Raw genomic sequence first — 26,124 nt, 5'->3', positions numbered from 1 at the left:
GGACATTTTACAACTATGTGTAAGGGATCAAATCTGCGTCAGTAAAGTCCTGCAACCGTGAAAAGCAGTTTTGAAGCTAGAGCTCTAAAGACGAATGGCCAGTTATTCAGTTGTTAAATCTTCCTGCTGTTTGGTGTTGGGGTTTTTCTGAAGAATTTTTATGAACAGGTTACAACCTGTATGAAAAAGACGATCTGAATGCTTGGAATTCATGGCCTTCTTGTAAAACTGATCTATGCCACGTAAGTCTAGGAACTCAGGAGGAAGCTTAAGGACAGTCAAACACATTTGGACAGCACATAGCATTCTTCATCCCAAGCTTCAGAAAGTTTGCCTTCATATATTTTACGCTCCTAAGAAAAGCTGGAAGCACCCAAGCCATCCCACAGCAGACACTTCCCCAAGAAGAAACTGCTAGATTGTAACCTGTCTGACAGAGGTTCCCACAGGAACCTGGACATCCGCCACTGGAGACAGAAATAGGGGCCAAAGGATCGAGCAACAGGCCACCTCACTGAATGCTACAAACAATTCTCCATTTCCAAAGCCGAAAGCTATGAACTTGCCTCACAGCAGAGTCAGCTGCCCCAGCCTCCGATGACCCAGTTCTGCTGGGGTCTGTTCTTCAGCACTATGACCAGTTATGGCTTTTTCCAGCACAGACAAGAATCTCAGCTTGTCTTTACCAACAGCCACAGCAGAGTCTTCACGTAACAGACTGTGGAATGAAAAACAACCAGCTGGTAGCCCAGGGTAACATCATTCATTAGCATCCACAAATCTTATCTGTGCCACAAAACCTCTACTGGCAATCAAAGGGGAAACTTTAAAAAATGCAAAAGGAGGGTAAAGAGCCACTGGGACACACTGCCTATGAATTGACTGACATACATGCTGGCAAACCTCAAGAAGAGACTGGTCAGGTGCTAACAGCAATTATTTCAAGTGAGACAAATATAGTCCAAAATGAAAAGGGGTGGGGGGGGAGGAGGTAAATAGGAAAAATACTTATTGGTAAGGGCAGATTCCTACAACTGTAAAACAGAATTACAGTTGTTTCCTTAGAGGAAGTCAGCATCTCAAGAAAAGACACTGAAAAAAGTTAGTTGAGCTCACAGGATGAGCTGCAGTGGGAAACAGACCATCTGTCACTCGAATCAGCTTGCCACTTGCTGCCACAGCAGTCCGTAAGTGCAGCAACATGCCAATATCCCAAGACAGAACTAAACAGACCTGAAAGGAGGGGAGAAAATCCTTTATATTGAACAGCAACTACTCTCCTCACACCAAGAACCCACCAAGAAAAAAAAAGGCAAACCATACTCAGATGATCAACTTTCACATCAGAAATGTAGCGGCTGAACTCTGCCAGCATCAAATCACAAAATACTCCTTCTGCAATTAAAATGAAAGTAGGTCAGGCAGTCCCTTCTGCTACCCAAAAGGCACATCTGTTAAATATTTTGTAATACCGATTCGAAATAAAACACTTCTGTTCTTTTGGTTCACATATGAGCCAATTTAGGCAGTTACTATTGATTGTGACTGAGCCTTCTTTTGGCATTGCAAGAGATAAACTATCAGTTAAAGTATCAATGTTTAAGGTCAGTAACTTTTTTAACAGGTAACAGCTTCTTAAAAATATTCTCCAAATGCGATTCTGGGTGAGTAACTTCCAAGTGTTACAAGATACTCTTCAGGAATAAAGCGAATGTCACACTAAAATAATAGATAGAGGCATCAATTTTGTTTTCATGGAACAGCTCACTGCCCGAAGACATGAATCTTTCCCAGCAACTGGGCACTCAAAATCAGCACTTCGGAAAACCTCACACCAAGCTCTGCCATCTTTTTCACAGGAAAAACACTGAAAGTGTACTTCCAGAAAGCAAATCTGCTTACATGTGAAGAACAGATTAATATCTCAGAAGAGACTATTAAAATTATCCCAAACTAGTGGATCTAATCATTTGTCATTTCTGTTGAACTACAAATTTACTGTCTCCACTTTCTATTAACATAATTATAGTCACAACTTGTCCTGAGACAAAGCCAAGAGTGTAGGTGCTTGCTCTAGATCTGAATGAAAAGAGAAATGCAAAATTATTTTTTTAATTCTCGAATCACGTTCTTACTTCCCAATCAAGTTCTGAAATATTAGTAAGAACACAGCGTCTATGTACAAAGTGCTAAGACACCAAGAAAGAGCAAATACAAAGTTCTGAATTTAAAACAGCAATAAAATTTAATAGTTATTTGCAAGAACAAACATTATTTTTGGACTGAGCAAACCTGATCCTTTTGCATGCAATAAGTGATATTCTTTGCAACATTCACACCATTTGAATTACATCAGCTTAAAAGAGGAATATTTAATATAAAGATGAAAGAAATATTTCTTCTGAAAGTGAGATTTATTTTGGTTCCTCGTGTCATAAATACTTAGGAAGTGAGGGCCTGATTTCTTGAAGAAAGTACCTAGGACAGTAACGTATGCAGACAAAAGCAGCCCTGCATTTTGGTATGCAGCTGTAACTGCACAGTAATAATCTGGTATCTCTATGTTCAGCTTGAAGAGCTACAAATCGCATTTGAGATCAATGATCTTTATCTACATATCAACGGGGCTGATGACTAAGTGTATTAATTAAAAAATGTAGTAGCTTTACAGGAAGCTGTCGTACCAATGGAAATGAACGTGCACTACAGCTTCCTTGAAAGGATTTTCAGTGTTTCACAGTCTTATAATATTAATACAATTTTGAAAGCTGCTTTGATGTTTTTACATGTTGACACTTAACCCATATGCATTTGTTCTTTGCACTGCCTGATCCAGTTTGTCATCGCCAAGACAATAACACTGCTTTTTAAGATGGATCTCAATAGAATCCCGATTTGGACAGAAATGGGTTTTCTTTCCAGCTCTACACCCCATTCACATCTTTTGTAAGTCTATTTAACATGACAAGTGGTCTTCATTCTCCCCATAAGATGACAACAGTGTCTTTTCCACTTTAAATTAGCTCTCAGGAAGAAAAGTTGAATGGCTTAGCTAATGCTTGCCTGCAGAACTGTTTCTCCCACCATAAATGCAGTGCTCGCTCACCTGAAGCACACTCAGTAGAACTAGTTAGCTACCTATGAATAGTTCCATCCACAGACAGGCTGGTCTGGGCAAAAATGTCACGTCTGCCTACGTGATGTACACACTTCTGCAATCAGTCTGCCTAGCTAGAAATTGTTAGGCAAGCCCAGCTTAGCACCTACCACCTTTTCTCCTGTCAAGATAACATCTACTGAACATAACTAGCTGAGAAGCATTTGTTAAACTCATTTTGGCATTCTTTCAGAGTACAGAGTAACTTTGAACTACTTTTTTGATAAATATAGCTTTATATTCTATATATGCATAATAGAATATATATTCTGCATTATGCATATATATTCTCTATATGCATAAATTCCGAACTACAGAAAAATATTTCATTTGTCCTGTATCGTTTGACCTTTCATGCAATAAAGCATATGAAACCTCACGAGACACCCATAATGCTATTATTCTCCCCTATCATTTCTTAAACCATGAAGGTCATTAATATTAGAGCTCTTTCATTTCCACATTTATTCAGTGACTCCCTAAATTAAGTATGACTGATCTGACTGGTTAATCCAGAGTGTGCTAGAGGAATTGGTGGGTTTGTACAGGTGGTGATTCTGGTGTACACTGCCAAATTGGGATGTTCAGTTCTATTTGCTCTATTCTACTCCTTCTGCGACTTCCATTAAGAAAAAATGTTACTGCTCCCATTCCTCAAGATCACTCAGGATGCTAGACTGAAGAGAAATTCCGTAAGGTTCAGCATGTCACACTGGAAATTGTGTGTGCAATAAGGATTTCTTGAAGCAAAGCTCCAAATTTACAATGCAAAAAACAAAGCTGAAATGAGGACATGCCTCTTAGCCTACAGAAATAAAGCCTATTAGACATAAATTGAGTTTCTCCGTCCCTGTCATTTCTGCCTTCCTCCCCAGCATTTGGGCCTGGGGATCAGTTTCCGTACTCCTTCACAGAAGGGCAAGAAGCCACAGCGAGATGAAGTCCTACACACTTTGTGAAAAATTGGCAGCTGGATCAAGGCAAGAGCCAGATGCATGCCTCCTCTGAAGAGCTGGCAGTTACCATTTTTAGGTTGTAAGAGCATCCCACTGCCTGGCCACGCTGTACACGCATTGCCCCAGACTAGCCACAGCTCGTGCTGCCACACACTGACATCTGAAAACTGAGAATCCTGCAATTTTACCACACCTTTCCTTCCATTTTGGAATTAAAGGCATTTTCTATTTAAAAGCAAATTAAATGTAAGCACATCTATTAGTAGAAATAAAACAGCTAATAGAATAAAATCTGGCTGAGTTTACTTGCATTAACCATTCAAGCTTCTTTTTTTTTCCCCTTTTGAAGTCTACCAAAATGCATACTTCAACTTTTGCAGCAAGCTCTTTTCGTAGATCTTCCAAAGTCAGCTCTTCAGCTTCTCCTAACAAATATCAGGGTCTCAGGCCCCATCCTGTGCACTACATGCTGTATCCAAACTGACAATTCAAAAAATTATCAAATAAAGATTCGTAGTCACCTCTTCTATATCATAGCTAAATAAACAATAACCCTACTTTAGCAAGTCAAACTTAGGGCTACATTTACCCAATCTAAAAATAATTATAAAAGGCTTGCTATCAAATTCAAACGCAACTCCCACAACTGCTTGCTTTGAGTGATGCTCTGAAGTTTTCAAAATGCAGCACGCTACGTGTTAGTCATGCGACTGTCAGCAAGGATTTAAAGCAGGAATGAATCTTTCCTCAGCACCTACTAATATGATTCATAATATGCACGACTGGCAGAGACACAAAAGAAAAAAAATGAAAATTTGTTTTTTTAACCATAAAATGATTCAACTTTCTTTTCCTCCTACTCAACATACATGTTTTAGTAGTTCTTATTGATGACTGCAGCCTTAAGTCTAATAGAAATATTCCCCTTTCCCAAAGATGTTACTGGACAAAATTGTTTTTCTGTCTTTTCAGCTCACATAGCAACCTTTTTGTTATAGCCCTTTCACTGAGCAGGCAGGAGAACCAAATAAATATCCAACAGTTATGAAAATAATGAGATAGAGTGAAATCTGGTGCACTTGGAGAGCACATGCTGTTCACTTTCATGGTTGTAGATCAGCTAGCACGGCAGCATAGGCATTTTGAAGCATCTAATTAGAAATGGGAAGATCCCCTTAAAACGGCAGTACTTCTGCAAGAGAACCTTCAACGCCTGCTGATGACACATGCTGCCCTGCAAGTTAACATGCTTAACAGAAGTACTGTACCAAGGGTATATTGACTGTTCTCAACTTATTTTGAATTCTGCTGTTTCTAATTCGAACCTGAAAGGTTACGGACCTGAAATCTCATCTACCCTTTCCATTTATAAGTTAGTTTAGTAAGTGTGGCCTCATCTTACCTCAGAGGAAACAAAAAATTAATCTCGAGTAATACTTAACTATTTTGTTTTTTATTCCAACAAGTCATCTCTTCAAATGACAGCTGTATGCACAAGCAGAAAGATGGCCAGCTGCAAAACACCAAAGTTAACCTAGTATCAGCTTCTTGATTGGTACAGCAGTTATCCTTATCCATCCAGTATATTATCTGGGCACAAAAAAATACCAGCTACATACACTCCTTACAGCCCTTTAATTCACATACCTGTTTTACATACGTAGTTGTTGCAGAAGTATAGAGTGAGATTCAAAATACCACTTGCAAGTGCCCACAAATTCAACTTCTAATTTAAAAAGACTATTCATGTATCTACCAACTCCTTTTTCCACTGCAAACCACAAATTTCTAGAAAAGCTGTACTCCTCCTACTAAGCTCGTATCTTCATTGCTGTTTCCTGCCCCTTTCCTACCTCGCTAGCAGTCTTCACAGCGTCTTCCTGAAGTGCCTGTATCTGCTATGGTTTAGACTCACCCCTTTCTCTTCAGTGCGAATATCAGCCATGGGAAAACAGAGCACCTATGGGAAATGGGTTCCCAAACTTAGGAAAATAGCGCTGCATTAGTTTACATTTTTATATTATCTTCCGAGTCATAAAAGCAATACTTTTTTTTTTCCCCTTTGGTAGTTCAAACACCGTAGAACTTGTCAAGTCAGCTTCAAAGTGCTGCCCAGTACATGAAAAGGATTACAGCAGCTGGTACCACGTAAAACTCTCATAAATCTATCACACTATTTTCAACTCCTTGAAGCCACAGCAACATCACAGAAGAAATTATGCTGGTTATAGGCTATGTTTTAATCTATATGCCCAAATATAATCTTCAAAGCTTATTGTATCGGAAAATAAATCACGAAAGTTGAGACTACTTATTACAATAAGCAAAAGTAAATTGTTCTAACATTTATGAAAAGAAAACAGTATTAGAATATTTCAATAAAGAAATTAAGGACTACGACTCCTTATTCATCGTGGCTTTACCTCCAAGGGAGATAAAAGGGTCTGATCACAGCTGATTTAATGTCAGCAGGCAGGACTAACTTGTACAACAAGGAAGCAGTTTTCAGACTAGAAAGACAAAAAATAAAAATTAGGAAAAGAAGTCTCATAACCAGATGCTATTCCCAGAAGACAACTGGTTGAGAATATATTTGTATAAATAGAAGAAAAATAAAGGTTTTGCTCTAAAAACTAGCTCCTTTTTAAATAACTATTTCTTAAACCATGATGTACTTAAACAACTTTTCAGACACATTTGAAGTCAGTTCTGTAAACATAATGATATCTCCAGCATAGATGGCATCTGCAAGACAGGCATGAAAACAAGTTCTTGAGCACTCCACATGCCCAGCCCAGCAAACACTTAGCTGTAAGTATGTAAGTAGCCCTCTGAAATCACAGAAATAAGAACAAACTTAGGATCACCTGCAGGATCAGATCAGATGTACAGTGGAGTAAAATAATAAGTCTTTAATACAAAAGAGAGTATCTGATAGTTAACTATTTAAATCAGAAGTTTAATACACGTTAAACGCACCTGGCTATAATTATTCCCTGAACCATTAAGTAACAAGGAGAAAGGAGTTGCCATTCTTTATATTCCATATATAGTGCCCACTTTGCCTGTTTCTAAATTAAATTCTTACCAGCCCTCTGGTGACCATGACAGACTGCTCTCATTAACAGTGCTGATGTGCAGATCCAGGGTAATACTGAAAACTGGCAGATCGATCAATGGCCCTTGTGCCAGCACAGCAGACACCTCTCAGTAATAGAATAACTGAGAATCCAAAGACAACATACAAGGAACACAGCCTGTAACATTTGTTCCTGTAAACACAAAGAGCTACTTAAAAATTCTTTTATCTCACCAATCTTGTCTTTGAATGAAAAGGAAATGTGTAGTCAAGTGATAAAATAATGCTACCACGTTTAAAGATAGTGATGAAAACAAACTTACAGTCTGGTTTTAGATATCTGGTCCCAGATGAGAAATTTTATTAACTCTAAAAATGCAACAGTGTATGCCGTAGCAGATGCTTCCCACCCAGAACTCCTTTCTGGAACAAATTAAACAGGTGTAAAACTAGAGCCCTGAACTAGAAACACAGGAATGTGCTGTTCTTTTTTCTCTCTCTTCAAACACACTTTTGAGACAAACCCTTTAGCATCACAAACACTATTCCTACAATAACGTATTCACATTTGAAATGCATATTCAATTAGACACTTTTTTTCTGACTGGAAAATAATTTTGGAACAGTCACAAAAGTACTACACGTCTATGAAGAGAAACAAGGACTGAGAAGACAATTCTACATAGGAGCAAGTTTCCAAGAACAGGCATGCAGAAGTGACCTTAGAAATGGATCAGTGGCGCTAACATATTTCACGTATGGGACCCAGCAGGTGTTTTGTAGAGTTTCAGTACCAGCAGTAAATACAAAGATCACCTTTCTAGGAGTGCCTAGGGGGACTCCTACTCCAAGCATGTGTTACTCCGATTAAAAACTTGTACGTGCTAACCAATACGTGAACTGTTCGAGCAGTCACACCATCAACAGGCTCAGAACGCACCTCACGCATCTCCAAGGAGAGCCAAGAAGCGATGCTGGGTGTTTCTGACAGCTCCAGGCATGTCCCTTACACCTCGCCAGTAGCACAGAAACTACAACCGGTGTTAAATAACGATGTAGCTGCTACTAGAATTAGAAAAACTAAGAAGTCTTCCTGACGGCTTTAGCAATCCTTAGATCTAAGGTCATCAAACTGTGAGCTTGGCCCAAGCAAACCAGGCTGAGGCCCCCTGAGCCCTCCTGGCAGGCGGTCCGTGAAGGCAGCAGCAGATGCCACAGCCGTGCTGCCCTCAGACACGAGACCCAGCTCCTGACGAGCCAGAGGAACCACGCTCACACCGCTCCCTCAGTAACTCACCAAAAAAGCCTTATTTTCAGTTTATTTTTAACTCAGGCCGGCTGTCCCCCCCCCCCCTTCCCCGCACCGAGCACGCCTCCTGCTGCGGGCGAGGCGCCGCTCCCGCAGCCGCTGCCCCGCCAGGCCCGAGGCCCCTTCCCCGCGCTGCAGCAGCGCCGGCCCGGCCCCAGCGCAGCCCGGCGCCCGCAGGGGAAGCGCGGCCGCCCGCTAGCACCGCCCGGCGGAGCCCCACGGGGCGCCGAAGCCCCTCCGAGGGCTGCGGGAGCCGCTCCGGCCCCGCCGTCCCCACGGGCGGCCCCTCAGCCTCGCCTCGCCCCGCCGCCCGCCTACCTGCCCGGCCCCGCCACCCCGCGGCTCCGGCAGCGCCGCGTCCGTGTTTTTGGGCTGTAAATCGCCTTTTCCGTCAGGGCAACATCACTTCCCGTGCGGGCCGGGGCCGGGGATGGGGCAGGGGCGGCTCCTCACGGACGCGGAGCCCGCCCCGGCCCCGCCTCAGCCCCGGGGGCTCAGCCCGGGAGCTGCCCGCGGCCCCCCCGCTCTGCCCAAGCTCCCTTGGCACGACCCGGGCCGGCTCCTCGGCTGCGCTCCCCCAGCCCTCACCCTGCCGAGAGCACGGCCCGGCCGCCGGAGAAAATCCATCAGAGGCACGAGGGGCTGCGGGGGCAAAGCGGCTGCGGCCGGGTGAGCAGCTCCTGCCCCCTGCCGGCCCCTGCCCGCCCCGGAGCTCCTGCCCTGCAGCCCCGTCCCCCCGCACCTCTTCATGCAGCCCCTCTGCTGACACGGGCCTGGTGCCCTTCCAGGTGGGCTGTTCAAAATAAAATGGGGCTGTGAAGAAAGGAGTTGCTGGAGCCGCCTCAGCAGCGTTTGTTGATGTCAGTGACCTGTGGCCTTTCCTCACGTCCAGTTATCAGGCACTCCTCCGCTGCGCTGCCTTGTCCACCTCCTACCGCTATACTCCCCTCTCACACTCCCCTCTTCTGTGGAGTCTTCCGACTGTCTCTCGGTATCACATTGTTCCTGACTTCAAATAAAAGCACAGCCAGGGACATTTCTTCCATTGTGATTTCCAAACAGGCTTCTGCGTCAGGACCAAAGCCTCCACAACTGTATGTTTGTGTTTCTTTTTAGATGAGTTAAAGTCTTGAAATAGCTACTCACCTCGCGTCCTCAAGTCTCAGAGTGATGTGCACCGAGGCCACCGCTGTTCTACCGAGCTACGTGCTGAAGCACTTCCCCAAGCACCACCTGACTTCCAGGCAACCTTAACTCCCCCAGGACCCTATTAAATAACTCTTGACCTAACAACCCCAGGAGATATTTTGGTTTTTGTGTGTTTTTTTTTGTTTGTTTGTTTGTTTGTTTTTGTCTCTGAAGCACTTCTGGTCATGAGTGTTGTGTAAGCATTCTCCCCGCTGACGACCAAGCCCAAGGGCAGAGCCCTTGCAAAACACCGGATCTGGAAGAGCTCCGCACCTGCTCCACTCAGATTGCCGGCGATGCTGCACCACGAGGCTCCTTTCCACTCCTTCCTCTCGTTAAATGTGGGAGAGGACCGAAAAACGTGTATGCGCATGTGTGGTGTGCATGCACGTACAGGTATTAACACACAGGAACATAAGCCAAAGCTGGGCGTGGATCTCTTATCAGCCAACAGCCCAACCGTGCCCTGCAGAGCTCAGCTATTCGGGTCTGCATCCGCGACAAGCAGACCAAAACGGGGTTTATAGTTCGGGAAACCCCACAAAAAGCACCAAGCGTAACTGCACAACGGCGACTCGTTCTCCAGTTCCCTGATGGTGATTCACACTCGGACACACGTACCTTAAAGCATTCAGATTTTTATGGGTATTTCCGCGCCCCTACAGGCCGGTACCGAGCGCGGTCCCGCCTCCTGCCGGCGGATCGCCGCGGGGCCGGGCCGGGCAGGAGGCGCCCTCTGGGGCCGGCAGGAGCAGGAGGGCAGCGGGAGGAGCCCCGCGCGGCTCGGGGGCAGGCGGCCGAAGCGGTCCCGGATCCCGCTGGCGGCGGGGACGCCGTCTCCTCACCGGGCGCCATCTCCTCCGGCTCCCTCAGGGCTTCTTCCCCGGCGCGGCGTCCGTCGGCGGCTGCTCGGGGGGCTGCTGGGCGCCGGGCGGCTGGAAGAGGGGCCGGTAGATGTAGAGCCCGCTGACCACGCCGAGCGCCACGGCCAGCGCCACCTGCGGCAGCCGCCCCCCCATGTTGCCGGCGGGGACGCGGAGCGACGCGGGCACGGGCACGGGCACGGGCACGCAGCGACGAGGAGGGAAGGGCCGGCGCCGCCGCCCCGCTCCTGAAGGCCGGGAGGAGCCGCGCCGGGCAGCGCGGGAGGAGGAGGCGCAGCCGCAGCGGTCGCGCAAGCGCCGCGCCGCGGCCCCGGCGCCGCCCCCGCCGATGGAGGCCGCCGCGGGGCCGCTGCTGTCGCGGGGCCGGCCGCAGGCGGTGCGGCTCCGCCGGCGGCGCTCGGTGCTGTACGGGGCCGGCCGCGGGGCCGCCGCGCAGCCCGGCGCCGGTAAGCGGGAGGGCGGGCGGGTCGGGGAGGCCGCCGGCGGGACGCGGGCTCTTCACCGGCGGGCGGTGCTTCCGCAGGCGCTGCCGGCGGGACCTCGGCGCTGACGGCGCTGGCGGTGGGCGTGCGGGTGCTGAACTGCGCCCTGGTGCGGAGCAGCTTCGTGCCGGACGAGTACTGGCAGGCGCTGGAGGTGGCGCACCGCCTGGCCTTCGGATATCCTTTGGCGGGGCGAAGCCGGCGCTCTGCTCCCCGGCCGGGAGGGCGAGCGGCCGGAGCGCGGCTGAGGCGGGGGCTCGCGGCCTCGGCCCGTCACGGTGCGTCCTTAACGTGCGCAGCTATGGGCACCTCACCTGGGAGTGGGCGCAGCGCCTGCGGGGCTCCGCCTACCCCATGCTCCTCGCCGGCCTCTACAAAGCCCTGCAGCTCCTGGGCAAGGACGACGTGCAGCTGCTGGTGAGTGGCAAACAAACGCAGCCGCTGCTTAGTTCAGGCAGAAGTACTAGCTAAAGAATCATATTGTTATATTTTAGTCACGGGGAGTTACAGAAATTCAATAATTCACTTACAAGTTTTGTGTCTAAGTCGTTGACTAATGCAGTAGTGAACTTGAGCTCTTTGAACTCGGACTATAACAGATATTGCTGCAAGTGAAGTTTTGTCTTTGCTCACGTAGATATGGGTTCCTAGACTGGTGCAAGCAGTTTTGGCAGCTTTTGCTGATGTGAAGCTTTATTTATTAGTGAGACACCTTGAAAATGCAGAAACAGCGAAGTATGTGGTGAGTCTCAGACTTTAACATTTTTTTTGCATGGTAATTAACACCGCTGCAGTGTGACCAGTGGTAAAATGATGCTAAGTCAAGCCTCAGAATTAGCACCGCTATTTAGAGCTATAGAACTTGTTTTAACACATTTCCTTGTGCATCCCCTTGTTCACAATTATTTTCAGTACTTCTGCCAGCTGTGTTCCTGGTTTACATGGTATTCCTGTACCAGAACTCTTACAAACACCATGGAAACTCTTCTTACCATTTTTGCCCTTTACTACTACCCAGTAAAAGGTTCCAAGATGGGGAGCAGGTGAGAAACTTTCTACTAACAGTACTGATAATCTTTGGCTTGGGATAACAACAGATACCATTTAAAATGCCAACTTCTGTCTTAGGATTTAAAGCAACCAAAAGACCTCACATAGCAAGTAGCACCAGCAACTGTGGTATTTCCTCTAGATTTTTTTTTTTTTTGAAGTAGTGATATAGCTGGTATACAATATGACTATTCTCTAGTTATTTACCTGAAGTACCATTTTACAAAAAACCTTAAACTAAGGTTTAGAGGATTGGAGTTTGTGGTAACTTGAGAAAAGATAACAATTGTTTAGGTGCAGCCATAGATAAATTTGTAGTCACAACTTTCTTTACCAGCTATTTTAAAACAAGTATGCACTCCTAATTAGTGACTCTATTGCTAATAAGACCGTTATGTAGCAGGCAACCTTTCTAGTAAAACAAAGAACCTGCACTCAGAGAATCGGTTATCTGGAGCATGCAGAACTTTGGGTCAGGGATATGACAATATTTATATTGAGGAAACATCACTATCTGCAAAATAATTGATCAGATCTTATGCTAAGTTTACTTTTATTTTGTTCCCTCATTCTAGCTGCAAATATTTAACACTGATAGCACTTGCAATTGTTATCCGTCCCACCGCTGCCATCCCATGGATACCTTTGGTCTTCAGTCACTTTTTGCGAGAACAGAGGAAAGCAGACCTCATCCTACACAACTGCATTCCAGTTGGGTAAGTTCCTTCTGAATTTAAATTGACTGTTTGCACCTGTATCTTAAGATTGATTTTACCACCACATGCTGCAGCAGAGACAGAGGACTCAATACAAAAAAGCTGTTAAAACACGGGGAAAAAAAAAAGTTTAAAGAAGAGTTGTGCTTCTTTGAAATGAATGTGTATGCTGTGTAGAGTCACAGAGAGATTTCCTAAGGACAAAAACACTAACATCATTCCAACTTATCCTGCTGTTATGCCAAGGATACTGGGTGATAGCAGACGGCCACTGTAAAGTGGCCATGAGTATGGATAATCCTACAAGAGTTTAGGAGTAACTTCAGCAAGTTTTGACAGCAATTTGGAGAACAGTACAATCTGATACATAAGCAATAGCAATGTAATCAACTCTCATTTTTTTCAGATTGGTCACATTGGGAATCTCTTTAATAACTGACCGTGTGTTTTTTGGTGAGGTAAGCAGCTTTAAACTCAACTTACAAGACAAAGATGAATACTAACCATTTTAATGCAGATGATGTGGACTTCTCTAAATCCTGTTATTTCTGTAGCTAGACTGTGTCTGGCCTATCTTCTGTAAGTATATCTGAAGTCATAAATTCTTAAACACTGACTTCTTAGTTATTTTAAATGACAAACTGTTACTTCAAATGAGCTCTTAGTAAATCAGTAGTTTTTAAATGGTATACTGTAAACCTTATACACTTCCTTCTGTAACTACCAAAACAGGAAGTCTGTGATAAGAGATAGTAGAAAAGATGCAAGTATGAATGAAAATGTCACTTGAGGCTAATGATGACCGTATAATTCAATTTAGATGTTGATTTTTCAATTTGGATTTTTAACTTGTTTTCCCCTCCCTCCCTTGAACATCCCAGTGGGTCCTTGTTCAGCTGAACTTCTTGAAATTCAACGTGCTGCAGAATTTAGGAACATTTTATGGTTCTCATCCTTGGCACTGGTACTTGACCCAGGGACTACCGATTATCTTGGGTACCCATCTGCCTTTCTTTATTCATGGCTGTGTTCTGGCACCAAAAAGGTATCGCATCTTTCTAATGGCAGTGATCTGGACGGTGTTAGTATACAGGTAATTTCTCTTAAGTACAATTACAATCTTTTGCTAGTTGTGTTCTTTTCATCAAAGCTCATGTCCTCGCTACAACAAAGCACAGTATTCAGGTTAAACGATAGAAAATTTAAAACTATTCAAATACTTGAGAAAAGGCAGTCAATTATGCAATAGTCTCTAGAATTGAAGGTAATCCTACCATTTGTATCATTAGCACACATGTGTTTAGTTAGACCCTGAAATATTAAAATAATTTGGCATGAAATTCAGTGGGAAATGGAAAAAAAAAACTCTGAATCACTTAAGAATCGTGTAAAGAATAACAGAACTGGTTAGGAAACCATTCACTAGATGTCTGTTAATGAAAATACTCCATTATTTGCTTCTTTAATACATTCCCAATAAGGGTTTTTTTGACTTCTAAAACTTACTTCATTCACAAGTTTATACACACCTTTTAAGAACATTTATCACAGGGCTGGATACATCACTTGAAGAACTAGGAAAGAAGGTAAACTGTTTCTAAAGCTTCAGTTAACTGTAGATTAAGCAGGAGACTTTCAGGCAGGAAAAGATACAGCAAGTTAGTAAATACTAAGTAGTAAACAGTATCAAACTACAGTAGTAACAATACAGCAAAACAGTAGCAAGGACACAAATATTGTCCTGTCTTTCAGTCCAGCCCCAAACTTCATGTAGATCTACTGGCTTTAGGCCTTTCTTGATTCCCTTAGTCTTGCAAGAACCTGTCTGGTTCCCATCACAAGTCCTGCCGTAATCCCACCACCAAAAAAAAAAAATAAAAAATTGAATGGAGTGAAGTTGTATTAGCAGAGGTGAACGTTACTTTGGGAGATACAAATGCGTACTTACATCTTAGCTCACCATCCACCCTTTTTCTTGCCTTTTATTACAGAAAAGTAATGGGTAAAGTATTTAGTATTCATAGAATCAGACAACTTCATTGCTCTATCACAGTAGCCAGGCACTTTTATTAATGTGTTATTTAAACTGATGAAATAATCTTAATTTGAATGCTCTTGTTACATTCTTAAAAAGAGATTACTCTAAATTGATAACATGCTTTTAAGTATGTCTAAGTGCTCTTATAGTCCTCCATGCTCTAAACATATTTTGTTAACAGAACTGATGTATTCAACTTTCTCTCTATAGTACCATATCTGTTTTATTACAGCACGTTGAGCCATAAGGAATTCAGGTTCATCTATCCAGTACTGCCATTTTGCATGTTTTTTTGCGGTAAGAATTTGGTTTTAAATGTCTTGCAACCTTTTGTGTATATAACGTTTACCCAAAGACAGGCAGTTAATACTGAATGTAGGTATTTGACAAAGGATTACTAGAAGTAGCCTAGAAAAAAGGATGAAGAACAATAAGTGACTGAAATACACATGAAGAAACCTTAGTATGGATACAAGTATTTCCTACAAGAAAAAAAAATTGCTTCAGCAACTCCTAACTTTAATGCAGTGCCACTCTTACAGCAAATTTTGTTGTTTCCTTTGTAATATTTCTCCACTCACTTCTCTAAAGTATGCTCAGGCAATTGCATTTGAGTATGAAAAAACTCAAGTGTTCAGAAATTATTTTCTAGACCTGAATCTGGAGTAGCATCATCAACTAAGAGATGATGATAGTTCCTTTGTCTGCTCTTGACTAAACTCTAGGTGGAGTCTACTTCCCACAGCAGTTTGAGAACAGTTAACGTGATAGCTTTTTCCTTAAGGCATAGTATAGCAAGTTTGTTAAACCACAAACAACATCCCTAAACTAATGCAGTTAACTTTTAAATGAACTAAAGATAGCTTGCATGAACTGCTGAACTGGCATCTGACAACTGCAACCTTTTTATACAAAACAAAGAGCCTAATAGTTATTTTGCAGAAACAAAGGTATTAGCTAGACTACTATAATATCTGTACAAAGAGTCAAATCATGATGTAAAACTTAATCTACTAGAAAGTAATAAAGGAACGATTCAAATTTCTAGAACTTACGAAGCTAGATAGCTTTAACATAGAAGTTCAAAAACAGATCAGAGAAAATTGTAATTTTTTAACCTATTTTGTTAGTCTTAACAAAAGTAAATCTTAGTTCAGTAGCTTTGCTGCCAGAAACGATCAAATAAATAATGTCTTTGGTTAGTTCGGTGCTCAGTTCAGTAGCAGATTTAAGAAGAGCCAGTTCTACTTTACATGCAGGAAAATGTCCAGTCAGACCACTTCTTTGTTAATCTGTCTCAGTTTTTACACCTATAATAGAATAAGGTCACTTCCTCAATTTATCAAGAGAAAAGTATGATCTGGATACTTTTGTAAAGAAAAAGAATGACAGAATAGTTTTTGATAACTCAGTGATTGCAATGAGGTCTTGAAATTGCTCCAAACATTACAAATAAAAGTAGAAAAAAAGTTTGTTAATTTTCAATTCCTTTCTAAGTACACCTGAAGATAAATTAAAGCTATCTCACAAAATCAGTTAAAAATGCCTGTAACAGAATGTTTCCACATCTTTAAATAAGACTAAGTATCAGACTTTGATTTCATCTGAGATATCTGCAATTTGTTAGAATATGGGCTGACTGAAGACTTCTTTAAAGTACTTGTGCTACACTACTGGCTTCTGAAACAGGCCTACTCTAACTTGTTTCTTTTGCTTCTGTAAAGGTGGTCACAGAGCTAGGCTGCATAAAACATTCTGTCTCATGATACTGACAGGAATGAATTACATTATCTCCCATCAGGAGAAATGTGTCTTCTTTCTATTACCTCCTTCAAGATAAGGAGTGAGAAGGGAATAAGCTTCTCCAAGGATGGTAGCTCACGAACAACTAACAGTAAGGATCATAACAAATGTATAAAGGGAATGCTATAGTTTCAGCATGCTGGAGATAAAGAATACCACAATCATACCAGAGCATGTGTTATCATTTATTCTGGCTCTACTTGGATGTGTGAATCACAACACAGTCGCTGTATACCATTCATCCAAAGTAATGGATGAACTATTATTTCCCCACAAAAAAAAAAATAAATAAATAAAACTAAGCTCTAGAGAGATAAAACACTGGCTTCAAAGTTTTACTTCTGGACTCCAAAGGACAGATATGGATTGAACATTTACACTGTTAAATCCAACAGTAATGGATTCAAACACTAACCTATGAATTCCCATTTTCCAACAGTAAAGACTGCAGCATATTAAAACACTTCAAAGTACTGTTTTCAACTAATAGTTTTCAGAAGTACTATGCAGAATTAAGTTTTTGCTTATCATAAACTTACTTAAATGTTTCTCTAGGATTTTCTTTAAAACATCTAAAAGCATGGAAGAAGCCTGCAGCAAGCTTCCTGCTTGTATCAAACTTACTCCCAGCCCTGTATACAGGCTTGATTCACCAGAGAGGCACTCTTGATGTTATGAGTCACGTGCAGGAACTTTGTAAGGACTCTAACCAGTCACAAGCTTTTGTCTTCATCATGATGCCATGCCACTCCACTCCATTTTACAGGTAATAAAGTAACTAGCAGTTTATTATATTAAAATCCAGACATTTTAGCAGAAATTATGATTTTTTTTTCCTAAACCTGTCTGAGCTGGATAAACGTAGGCAGGAAGATTGTTTTTCATACCACTAAAAAAAAAAAAAAAATGAATACAGAAAATAAGCTAACTGTGCTTACGCCACAGAATAAGATTCACAGTCTACAGTTTTTGTAAAATAGCTTTGTATGAGGATATGCAGCAGACTTACAGTATTTCTTACAGCTTAATTGTGGTAACTTTTGTAGCAAAACTAGACTCATCGTTATAGTCAAAACATTTTAATTTTACCTTTACTTCTGCTGCTAGAAGGTAAAGAAATAAAATTAATAACATACAATCATAGAATTCACTATTCCAAGAAGTTTGTAATATATCCTGGAAAATAAACAACACATTGAAGCAGATACAAACCATGAAGCTGATGTGGAAAACTATCTTTCATTTAAGGAACTGATGCTTTGCAGAGGATGTTTGTATTCAGAAAAGTCTGCTTTCTGTGAACTGCTTAAAAGCACTCACAGCAGCTTAGAGCTGAATCTACTTTCTCTAATTCTGCTTTCATATGAAGTATAGAAGGGAAGAAAACATTGGCCGTGGAGGGGGAAAAAACCTAATTATTCTTTTTCTTTTTGACTGATGTATTCTAGTCATTTCATGTCTTCATCAGTTTATTCTGAAGTTTGTTTTGTTTTTCTCCCTAGCCACGTTCACTGTCCTCTAAAAATGAGATTCCTTCAATGTCCCCCAGACCTAACTGGAAATGAAAGCTATATTGATGAAGCAGATGTGTTTTACTTAAATCCACTTGGCTGGCTTAATAAGGAGTTTTACAATGATACATTATTACCTAGTCACTTGATTTTCTTCAGCGTGCTAGAACAGGTATGGTAACTGCAGGATCAAACAAACTAGTTTTGATGTAAAGTTACAGGAGAAATTGAGAGAATTATAATTGAGATTTTTTAAAGTATTGTCTGTAGCTTTTTTAAACACTTAAATGAAAACTGAACTGCCTAGTCCATAATACACTACAGATACCATCCTGGCAATACGTCCTTAACATTTGCACATGCCCTCCATATGAATTCTGCATGCCATAAAGTAAAGTTTTCTGGAAGAATTTTCCTCCTGTCATGTTAAAATAAATGCCTGTTCCCAGAATCATACACTTTTAAGTAAGAAACAATGACAAGCAAAAATGCCATTAGTCAGCATACCTCTTCCCCTCAATTCTTTTATGAGGGCCATGTACTCAAACAACAGCATCTGATGAAGACACTCTCCAGACAAGATCAAACAGAATAGCTCTCTGCCCCTCTGTAGCAGTTCTTCTTAAATAAGTGACAAAACTGCCAGGGGATTATTGAATTGATGGTTTCCAGAAGATTTTGAAACACTGAAATACAGTTTTTGAGCGTGGAAACTAATGTATGTTCATTTACAGGAAATATCATCATTTCTAGCTTTGAAGGGCTATGAGAAAACAGCCACCATCTTTCACACTCACGTACCTCAAGGACGAGTTGGAAGCCATATCTACATCTACAGAAGAGGACTGAAATGAGTCGTACCTGAAGATAAGTTTCTAGACTAATGACCTAATGAGATCAGTTTTCCATAGCAATAATATGCTTAGATCTTTTACTGCAGAAAGGAGAGAGTAGTGAGTCTGAAACTGAGTAAGTCAAAATGGAAGGTTTGATTAGGCAACTATTGACTGTTTTGAAACACAAAAACCTCTTCCTGAAGGCAACTTCAGTGGCAAATATGTCAGGGTGGGGGTGTTAACCTCTTACAACATTAGAGAACATCATGAAGACCAAAGCTACCATATGACTACTTTAAACAAGAAATCAGACAAGACTGGACCAATTTATAGAACTGTACAGCTATGCTATTTTTTTTTTTAATATAAATAAACTCTTTTACCCAGACTGTCTCTTTATTTTTCTTCCACAATATGCAGATATGCAAGATATTTCAAGTGCTTAAATCAGCAAGCTGATTAGAATGCAGCACAGCAAATTTTTCACAATTCAACAGGCTCTTGAACCACCCCCCGAAAGACAAGAAGCAAGTGTAAGATTACAACACACTAACAAGTACATTACCATAATGTAGACTTTTTTTTTTTGAAGGATGAGATGAAGTTAGTATATCAAACACTGGAGTTAATTATTGATACATTATGCATGACTCAAGCTTGAACTACACTAATGGAATGCAATTAAGCATATTTTTCATATACAAGTCATTGCATGCCTAGTTTCTGTAACAATACCGCTGGCACCCAAATTCTTACCACTTCCATAGAACAGTTAAAGCAACAATACCAAGTATGCATATTAGAAAGCTTGACGTGTGCCTTTTAACAATTTGTAAGAAACAAATTATTTAGAGAAAAACTTGCATCTTGCTGCTTTCTTGAAAAACAATTAGTTTCCAGAGAGGAGGTCAATTATTAAATTGAATCTCTTTTTTTTCATAAATTACTTAGTATTTTGGATCAAAGGGTAATTGCCCCAATTCTATTTCAAGATTTGCCATGTGTCTTCCATTAGTGCGACCATGTTTATGCCATTTACCTTCTCTTTTATTACGATGGTGGTACTTCTGAGCTTGTTTTTCATGTCTGGTATTTTCAGTTTGTGTAAAAGAAGGCCTTTTAGGTCGACTGCAAGGAGTAAACAAAAACTTATTACAACTCGTATGAAAGCACTTTTTAAAAGCATTTTGAAATACAATTACATTATCAAGAACAGCTTTTAGCATGCTGAGGTGAAAAAAATAGTATTAAGTAGTCTTTTCTCTTGCAAGAAAAACGTGCAGGATTTTTGTTGCTGTTTCTGTTTGTTTTTAACCATCATTGAGATGGTATACTTAAAAGAAATTCTTTCTAAAAATAAAACTGCTTTGAAGCAGGCTTCCTAAATTTCTTTGTAGAATAAAGCCAGGTGAATAGCTGTTTGAGTATCCCTACTGTGATGCTTGAGTGGAGATCTCAATCTGTTTTTAAGCTATTCTATTATATTCTGCTCTATAAAAGTAATGAAAACTTTATAAACCCCAATGCCTAAAAACATGTACTTTAGAGGTTCTCCAGTGTGCAAGTATAATAAATACATTTCTATGGGAAGGAGTGGTGCTGACAAAAGACAGCTGCTCACTTATTGCCATTTGTGATGCACAGAGTGCTATTACACTGTATGCTGTTATTCTGTCACTGGAGTCTAAGCTTCTGCTAAACTGAGCTAAGGCTATTTTCATCCATCCTCAGGATCATACAAAATACTTTATGACACAATCAGTAAATGTATTTGAAGCTTTGCTTCTCTGCAAACTGAAGTGCTTAAAAATAAACTGCCTAATTAAAAATTAGTAACACATTAGTAAAAAGCACTTGAACTATAAATAAAAACAACTGAAGTCATGTAGCAACCAAAACACCACATTTGAAAAGGCTACTTGGTAACTGATAGAAACATCCTGACAGTTCAACCTTCACTAAGAGGAGGTCCAACCTCACATAGCATGTAGTAACCCCAAAATAGTTAAGTATTCAGACCTCCTGCTGCAATAAACACATAAAATAGTAAATAATACACATCCAAAAGATAAACACAACTGAAGAAATGCACCTCAATCTAACTATTCAATATGTGTTGTGCTGAATACCAGAGGGAAAAGTTCCATTATGTCTTCAAAGACAATTACTAATTTATACATGTAATGCACTAGAAGTTCACATACAGCATTTTTTCCTACCTGCTCAGAATAAACATTAGCACAAAAGACCATATAACCAATTTAGTAACAGCCATGAAATTAAAAGCCACAGAAAATATAGACATTTAATTATTCCAGAAAGAGCAAGTTCCACACTATATATTAAGGCTGCTTGCTTAATTTTCTTCACCAAAGTCTATGCAGTAGAAACAGTCCATCATCTCTAGCACTTTTGGGCCAGTCAGACTACCACAACTACTCTGCAGAAACCCTAAGAATACCATTAGATACAGGAAAGCAATGCAGGCAACAGTACTTGCCAAGGACATTTGTAAGCAAGTCTGAACAAATTTTAGTCTGGGCCAGGATCCCAACTAGAGTCTGCTATTTGAGCAGCCTTGATCTGGGGATTAAGACCAGCTCAGTACTATACTAAGTAGTGAAACTCCCGAAAGCCAGCAGGGAAGATCCCTGACAGAACAGGACTTTAAGACTGCCCAAATACATCCAAAAATCTTCTAATTCAGGGAAGGACAACAGGGGAGCCTTAGTTAACGCTTCTCATGAGATTGCCTGTCTGATGAAATGAAAAGCTCTCATACATATTGAGTCTAAAGTAACCCTACCCGCAGCTACAGTTTTCTAAAAGACTCTGTGGAAATTTTGATTGTGCTATGTACAGTGGATCTGTAGTACCTCATATATATATAATTTTTTTTTTTTTGAAGTGGGTTAGGAGGGTACAAGAGAAGAAGGGCACGGGAATGTTAGTGTGGGAGGTACACTCTAGTATTTCCACCACTGAGTCCTTTATATACAACTGTGACTAGAAAAAAACCTATTAGAACACCACCACTAGTTGTTTTTACAAAGACTACATTTCATTAATAGTTCAGGAAACATTGAAACAAACCTGGGTCCATATTGGGGTGAATTATCATACTGAAAGTAGTATCTGTAGACGTACTTGTCCAAATCATCAAAAACGTTTTCATTCTTACTTTGGTATTCCTTCATATCTTCCAGATAATCCTTGACATCATTAACAAAATCAGTGAACAGCATCTGGTCATGTATAAAAAGCCCATTATGAAAAAACTTATTGATGAAATTTTCTAGTTCTCTCCAGTGATGGAAGTTATGTACAACTTGTTGCAAATACTTTTTCATTAGCCGATGAAATTCATCTACCCTAATAGGATCTGATACTCTGTTAAAGAGACTAATGAATTCTTGATGAGCACATTCAAAAATACCAGAACAGCCTTTTAGGACAAACTGATGTCTTCTGTTACACAAAGGATCGTTAAGACATTTGTCTGAACCTGCATCTTTTTCAAATGTCGTAAACTGATGTTTTCTTCCATCTTTGAAATCTTTTGACATGTGAGGTCCCCTGTAATGCATGTTCTTCAGATTCTCATAAGAGTTATGCTCTCGGTAAAAAGTTCGAGCTTTCTTGTTTGCCTCGTACTTTTTATCATTTGACTTCTTCTCCTTTTCATCAAAGATGTTTTTTGTGGTATCTTTAAAGTGTCTGAATGTAGACTTTACAGAATCAGAGAATTTTTTCAGGTTTTCTTTCACTGCTTCTTTAGCCTGCTTAATCTTCTCTTTATGGTGTCTAACAAACTCTTTGGTGGAATTTTTCATAGCATCAAAAGTTTCTTTAACTGAGCCAAAAAATGATTCCTTTGATTTCTTTTTCGACTTACTTTGCCCTTTAGCACCTTTCTTTTGTCCCTTTTCATTCATTTCTTGTTTTTCAGTTTGATCTTTTGCTTCAACATACAGCTTCTCCCATAAGTCAGAGCGTTGTTGCTCAAAATTTAGCTTTTTTTCTAGTTCTGCTAGTCTTCCTCGCAGAGTTTCTATTTCTTGATTTTCTCTTAATGTATCATCATCAGCAACATTGTCAGGCGTTTGACGAGAACCTAGCTGTTCTAGTTCTTTTTTCAGAGCTTCTGTAACACGACGTTCTTTGTCCAATTCTCTCCTTAACATCTGTGCTTCAGCAAAGAGTGTTTCCTTTTGTCTAAGAAAGTTATGATTTCTTTGCTTTTCCTCTTCCAAATGTTCCCTTAGTTTCTGGTTTTCCATGACAATAGACTCAGTACTAGTACCTTTATCTTCCAAGTTTCTGATTTGTTGTCTTAGTTTTCTTAATTCTTCCTGAAGTGAAGCCAAAGCTTTTTCTTCCTTCTCTAGGGATTCTCTTAAGTGTTGATTTTCTGCAGCAAGACTTTTTTTGTGCAATTCAAAGGATTTCTTTTCCATCTCAGTAGAAGTCAAACATGTGGAGAGATCTCCCTTAAGCAACTAAGGCAAACAAGCAAAACATAGTATGATTAGAATAGTTACAATTTTAGCTAGCAAAATAGAAGACCAAGGTAAACCCAGAAGAGTTCACTTGTCATTTTGGCTGAAGTGACACATGTTGCAGCAGGATACAAAAATAGAGCTATGTGTGTGTGTGCATCTCTGAGATAAACACACAAACACTTTCTTGACAACACAGACCATGTGAGAGGCTCCCACTTCCAACCAGAGGTCATCACCCCTTGTGTTTTACTGATTTAAATAGCTGAAAGATAGTAAACTGTATACTTGAAGTGATACATCTTAAAACAAAATGAAAGTGTGCATGCTGTTTATGCCTAGCAATCAGGGTTTACATACAAAAACAAATACATGAGCAGAAGCAAGGATATTAAGCAATTCAGCAGGAGAAATTGATCTTGAATCAACTTTGTTGCTGAAAGAATGTTTTCATGTAACCATACGCTAACACATGAGGATACTCCCAGTCTCTTAGTATACAAACACTAGAATTAAACAACTTGTATCGCATTAACTGCTGCTGTCAGCAACATTAGAAAAAAAACACTCCACACACAAAGCACTTCCTAGTCTTCTCTCTGAATTATCTGAAGCTGAACAAAAAATCTGGGTTGTCGAGTATTTGAAAAATGAATAACCATGAATAATTTAAAAAGCAAAGTTGTAAAACTGTAAGTTCAACCAAAATAGTTTTTTTTTTTTTTTTTTTTACCAGCACAGTTCTATTTCTCCTGTCTTTGTAAATGACAACCTAGCATTATGTCACAGGGAAGAAGATGGTCTCTAGAGCCAGGTAACTCCCAGACAACTACTAGGACTGCGTACATAAAAAAAACTTTATGGTTAAACACATATCACTAATAAATTTCATCAAATTACAAAATATGTCAATAATTCAGTGGAACTAAAAATGACATTCTCAAAAGGAATGTATTAAAAATAAATACATAATGCATTTGTGTGATAATTTCACTTTCTGTAAACTACACACATATAATGACAGACAAATAATCACACGACTTCCAGCTAAACTCATACCTACCCCCACTTTATCTCCTTGCTCTTGTTGGCACTGGTAAAGGTCATCTTTCATATCTTTTAATTCACGTGTCTTTGTTACCAGCTGCTGACGTTTCTGGATCTGTATTGTACCTAAAAAGATAAAAACTTTTTGATATTCTCACTTACAGCAGTTACAAGGAAAATATGAACAGATAAATCTAAGTATCATCTTCATATTCCCTGCAAATTCAGAAGCATTCTTACCTTGCTTTTTCTGCCTAGTACTTACTAGTAAGACTTAATAATTTTGTTACAGCTAAACAGTTAAAAATCTTTCTCACAGCTAAAACCAGATTGTAATATACTGATTCTTTTTCTTCCAACAATAAACAATTTCTCAAACAGACCCATCAATTCTCCATTAGTCCCATTCGAGGAGAACAAAAAAAAAAAATTTAGGAACACTATATGCAAAAAAAAAAAAGAAAAAGGCAGGAATGAATGTGTGTAAGGTTTCTTGTTTTTTCAGTAACATGCAAGACAATATAGACAGAAGGGAGCACATTAGTCCACAGATTATCTGTTTCAGAACTACAACATTTACTGTTAAATAAAGTTACATAAAAAAGATAATATCAGCACAGTATTTAAATTTCCATGCAGAAACACAATTCTTAAACATTTCTCACAAAGCAGCAAGTATCTCTAGGTTTTGTCTTTGTCATTCTTATCCTTAAGAGCAAAGTCTGAAGGGTCAGCAAATACCCTGTCTTCTCAATTGTCAGAAGAAAGCTGAGGTTTTATTTATTTCTGAAAAAAATACCTTTATTGCACTAGCCACCAATATTTTCTCTTAGTTAAAACTTCTTTACTAGTGCTTCCCTACCTATACAGGTTCTGTAAACATGATGTAGTTTTCAGGTCTTCACTTTTAGGTGTCTCTTGAATTGACGCTACAGCAAATGGCAACAGTAAGGTTTAGGTATTTCTTTCAAAATCAATGCAGAGTGTGCAGTTTTTTCCTCTATATCTGTATTATTATTATAGAGAAGAAATTCCATAAATACTATTACACGGAGGTATTTTTTTTTTGTGCTCTCAATTTCTGTTTAAGATATTCTCAAGTATGAACTTTAAAAAAAAGTACTCTAAACTAAGTTGCACCTCAATAGTTCAATACAGCTAAGGGAAAGCAACCTCTTTACAGCAATGATTTTCAGTTTACAGTGTCCTGATGGACATTCATAGGAAGCAAAGATCCTTGCATAAGTGAATTTAAATACACAGAGTAAATTTGTTTTTCTTATTTATGTTTTTAGATATGTTTTAATTAGTCCATGGCTTTTAAGAATCTGAAAGATCATCATTTAGTGTAAGGAGTTCATGTTAAGTGGAAATTGAATTACAGATAGAGAATCAAACTCTATCTCTCTCCTTGTCAAGACAGATTTAGATACAATACCAGCTGGCGACAAACCCATCAGTGAGGAATGTTACCTCATTACATGCTTTTTTACAGTGTCTTTGCTACCATTTCCATGTTGCTGATTTGTCATTTTGCTTACTCTAAGTCACAACATCCTTCAGATTCTT

The 26,124-nt window shown here is 40.3% G+C and overlaps 3 protein-coding genes across 14 annotated transcripts in view; 1 reads left to right on the top strand and 2 right to left on the bottom strand.

The window, feature by feature from the left end:
• RAB27A (RAB27A, member RAS oncogene family) overlaps nucleotides 1-8,962 on the bottom strand; it is a 34,505-nt gene extending 25,543 nt beyond the window's left edge. For 4 of the 6 annotated variants that reach the window (XM_068696140.1, XM_068696141.1, XM_068696138.1 and 1 more), the window contains exon 1: nucleotides 8,820-8,962. The gene's annotated coding sequence lies outside the window, so the exon portion shown is untranslated. Of the gene's footprint in view, nucleotides 1-566; nucleotides 718-8,819 lie in introns of those variants that run through there. The other 2 variants (XM_068696143.1, XM_068696139.1) reach the window with 2 other exon arrangements.
• A 1,744-nt stretch (nucleotides 8,963-10,706) lies between these two features.
• On the top strand, nucleotides 10,707-19,397 carry PIGB (phosphatidylinositol glycan anchor biosynthesis class B). Its single transcript, XM_068696135.1, has 12 exons — nucleotides 10,707-11,019; nucleotides 11,097-11,232; nucleotides 11,355-11,472; nucleotides 11,693-11,797; nucleotides 11,968-12,098; nucleotides 12,681-12,821; nucleotides 13,228-13,279; nucleotides 13,703-13,914; nucleotides 15,092-15,156; nucleotides 17,218-17,428; nucleotides 18,165-18,345; nucleotides 18,908-19,397. The coding sequence occupies exons 1-12, from the start codon at nucleotides 10,707-10,709 to the stop codon at nucleotides 19,025-19,027; spliced, it is 1,785 nt and encodes a 594-aa protein (XP_068552236.1). The 3' UTR covers nucleotides 19,028-19,397.
• Nucleotides 14,786-26,124, bottom strand: part of CCPG1 (cell cycle progression 1) — a 24,969-nt gene continuing 13,630 nt past the window's right edge. For 5 of the 7 annotated variants that reach the window (XM_068696127.1, XM_068696130.1, XM_068696133.1 and 2 more), the window contains 3 exons: nucleotides 24,572-24,681; nucleotides 22,103-23,508; nucleotides 19,387-20,137 (listed from right to left, as the gene is read on the bottom strand). In XM_068696127.1, coding sequence (XP_068552228.1) covers nucleotides 19,957-20,137; nucleotides 22,103-23,508; nucleotides 24,572-24,681 — 1,697 coding nt within the window. In that variant the 3' untranslated portion in view covers nucleotides 19,387-19,956. Of the gene's footprint in view, nucleotides 15,268-17,216; nucleotides 17,552-19,386; nucleotides 20,138-22,102; nucleotides 23,509-24,571; nucleotides 24,682-26,124 lie in introns of those variants that run through there. The other 2 variants (XM_068696131.1, XM_068696132.1) reach the window with 2 other exon arrangements.

Source organism: Anas acuta, chromosome 12 (assembly GCF_963932015.1).
Source record: "Anas acuta chromosome 12, bAnaAcu1.1, whole genome shotgun sequence".
In the NCBI taxonomy this organism is placed as follows: domain Eukaryota; kingdom Metazoa; phylum Chordata; class Aves; order Anseriformes; family Anatidae; genus Anas; species Anas acuta.
This window is presented reverse-complemented; position numbering and strand designations above follow the sequence as displayed.

What these genes read in the sequence shown, in the direction of transcription:
- PIGB (XM_068696135.1), top strand. Translation starts at nt 10,707, where the DNA reads ATGTTGCCGGCGGGGACGCGGAGCGACGCGGGCACGGGCACGGGCACG. An exon ending in AGGACGACGTGCAGCTGCTG is followed by an intron (nt 11,473 to 11,692) that starts GTGAGTGGCAAA and finishes TTGCTCACGTAG; the next exon opens with ATATGGGTTCCTAGACTGGT. An exon ending in TCTTCAGCGTGCTAGAACAG is followed by an intron (nt 18,346 to 18,907) that starts GTATGGTAACTG and finishes GTTCATTTACAG; the next exon opens with GAAATATCATCATTTCTAGC.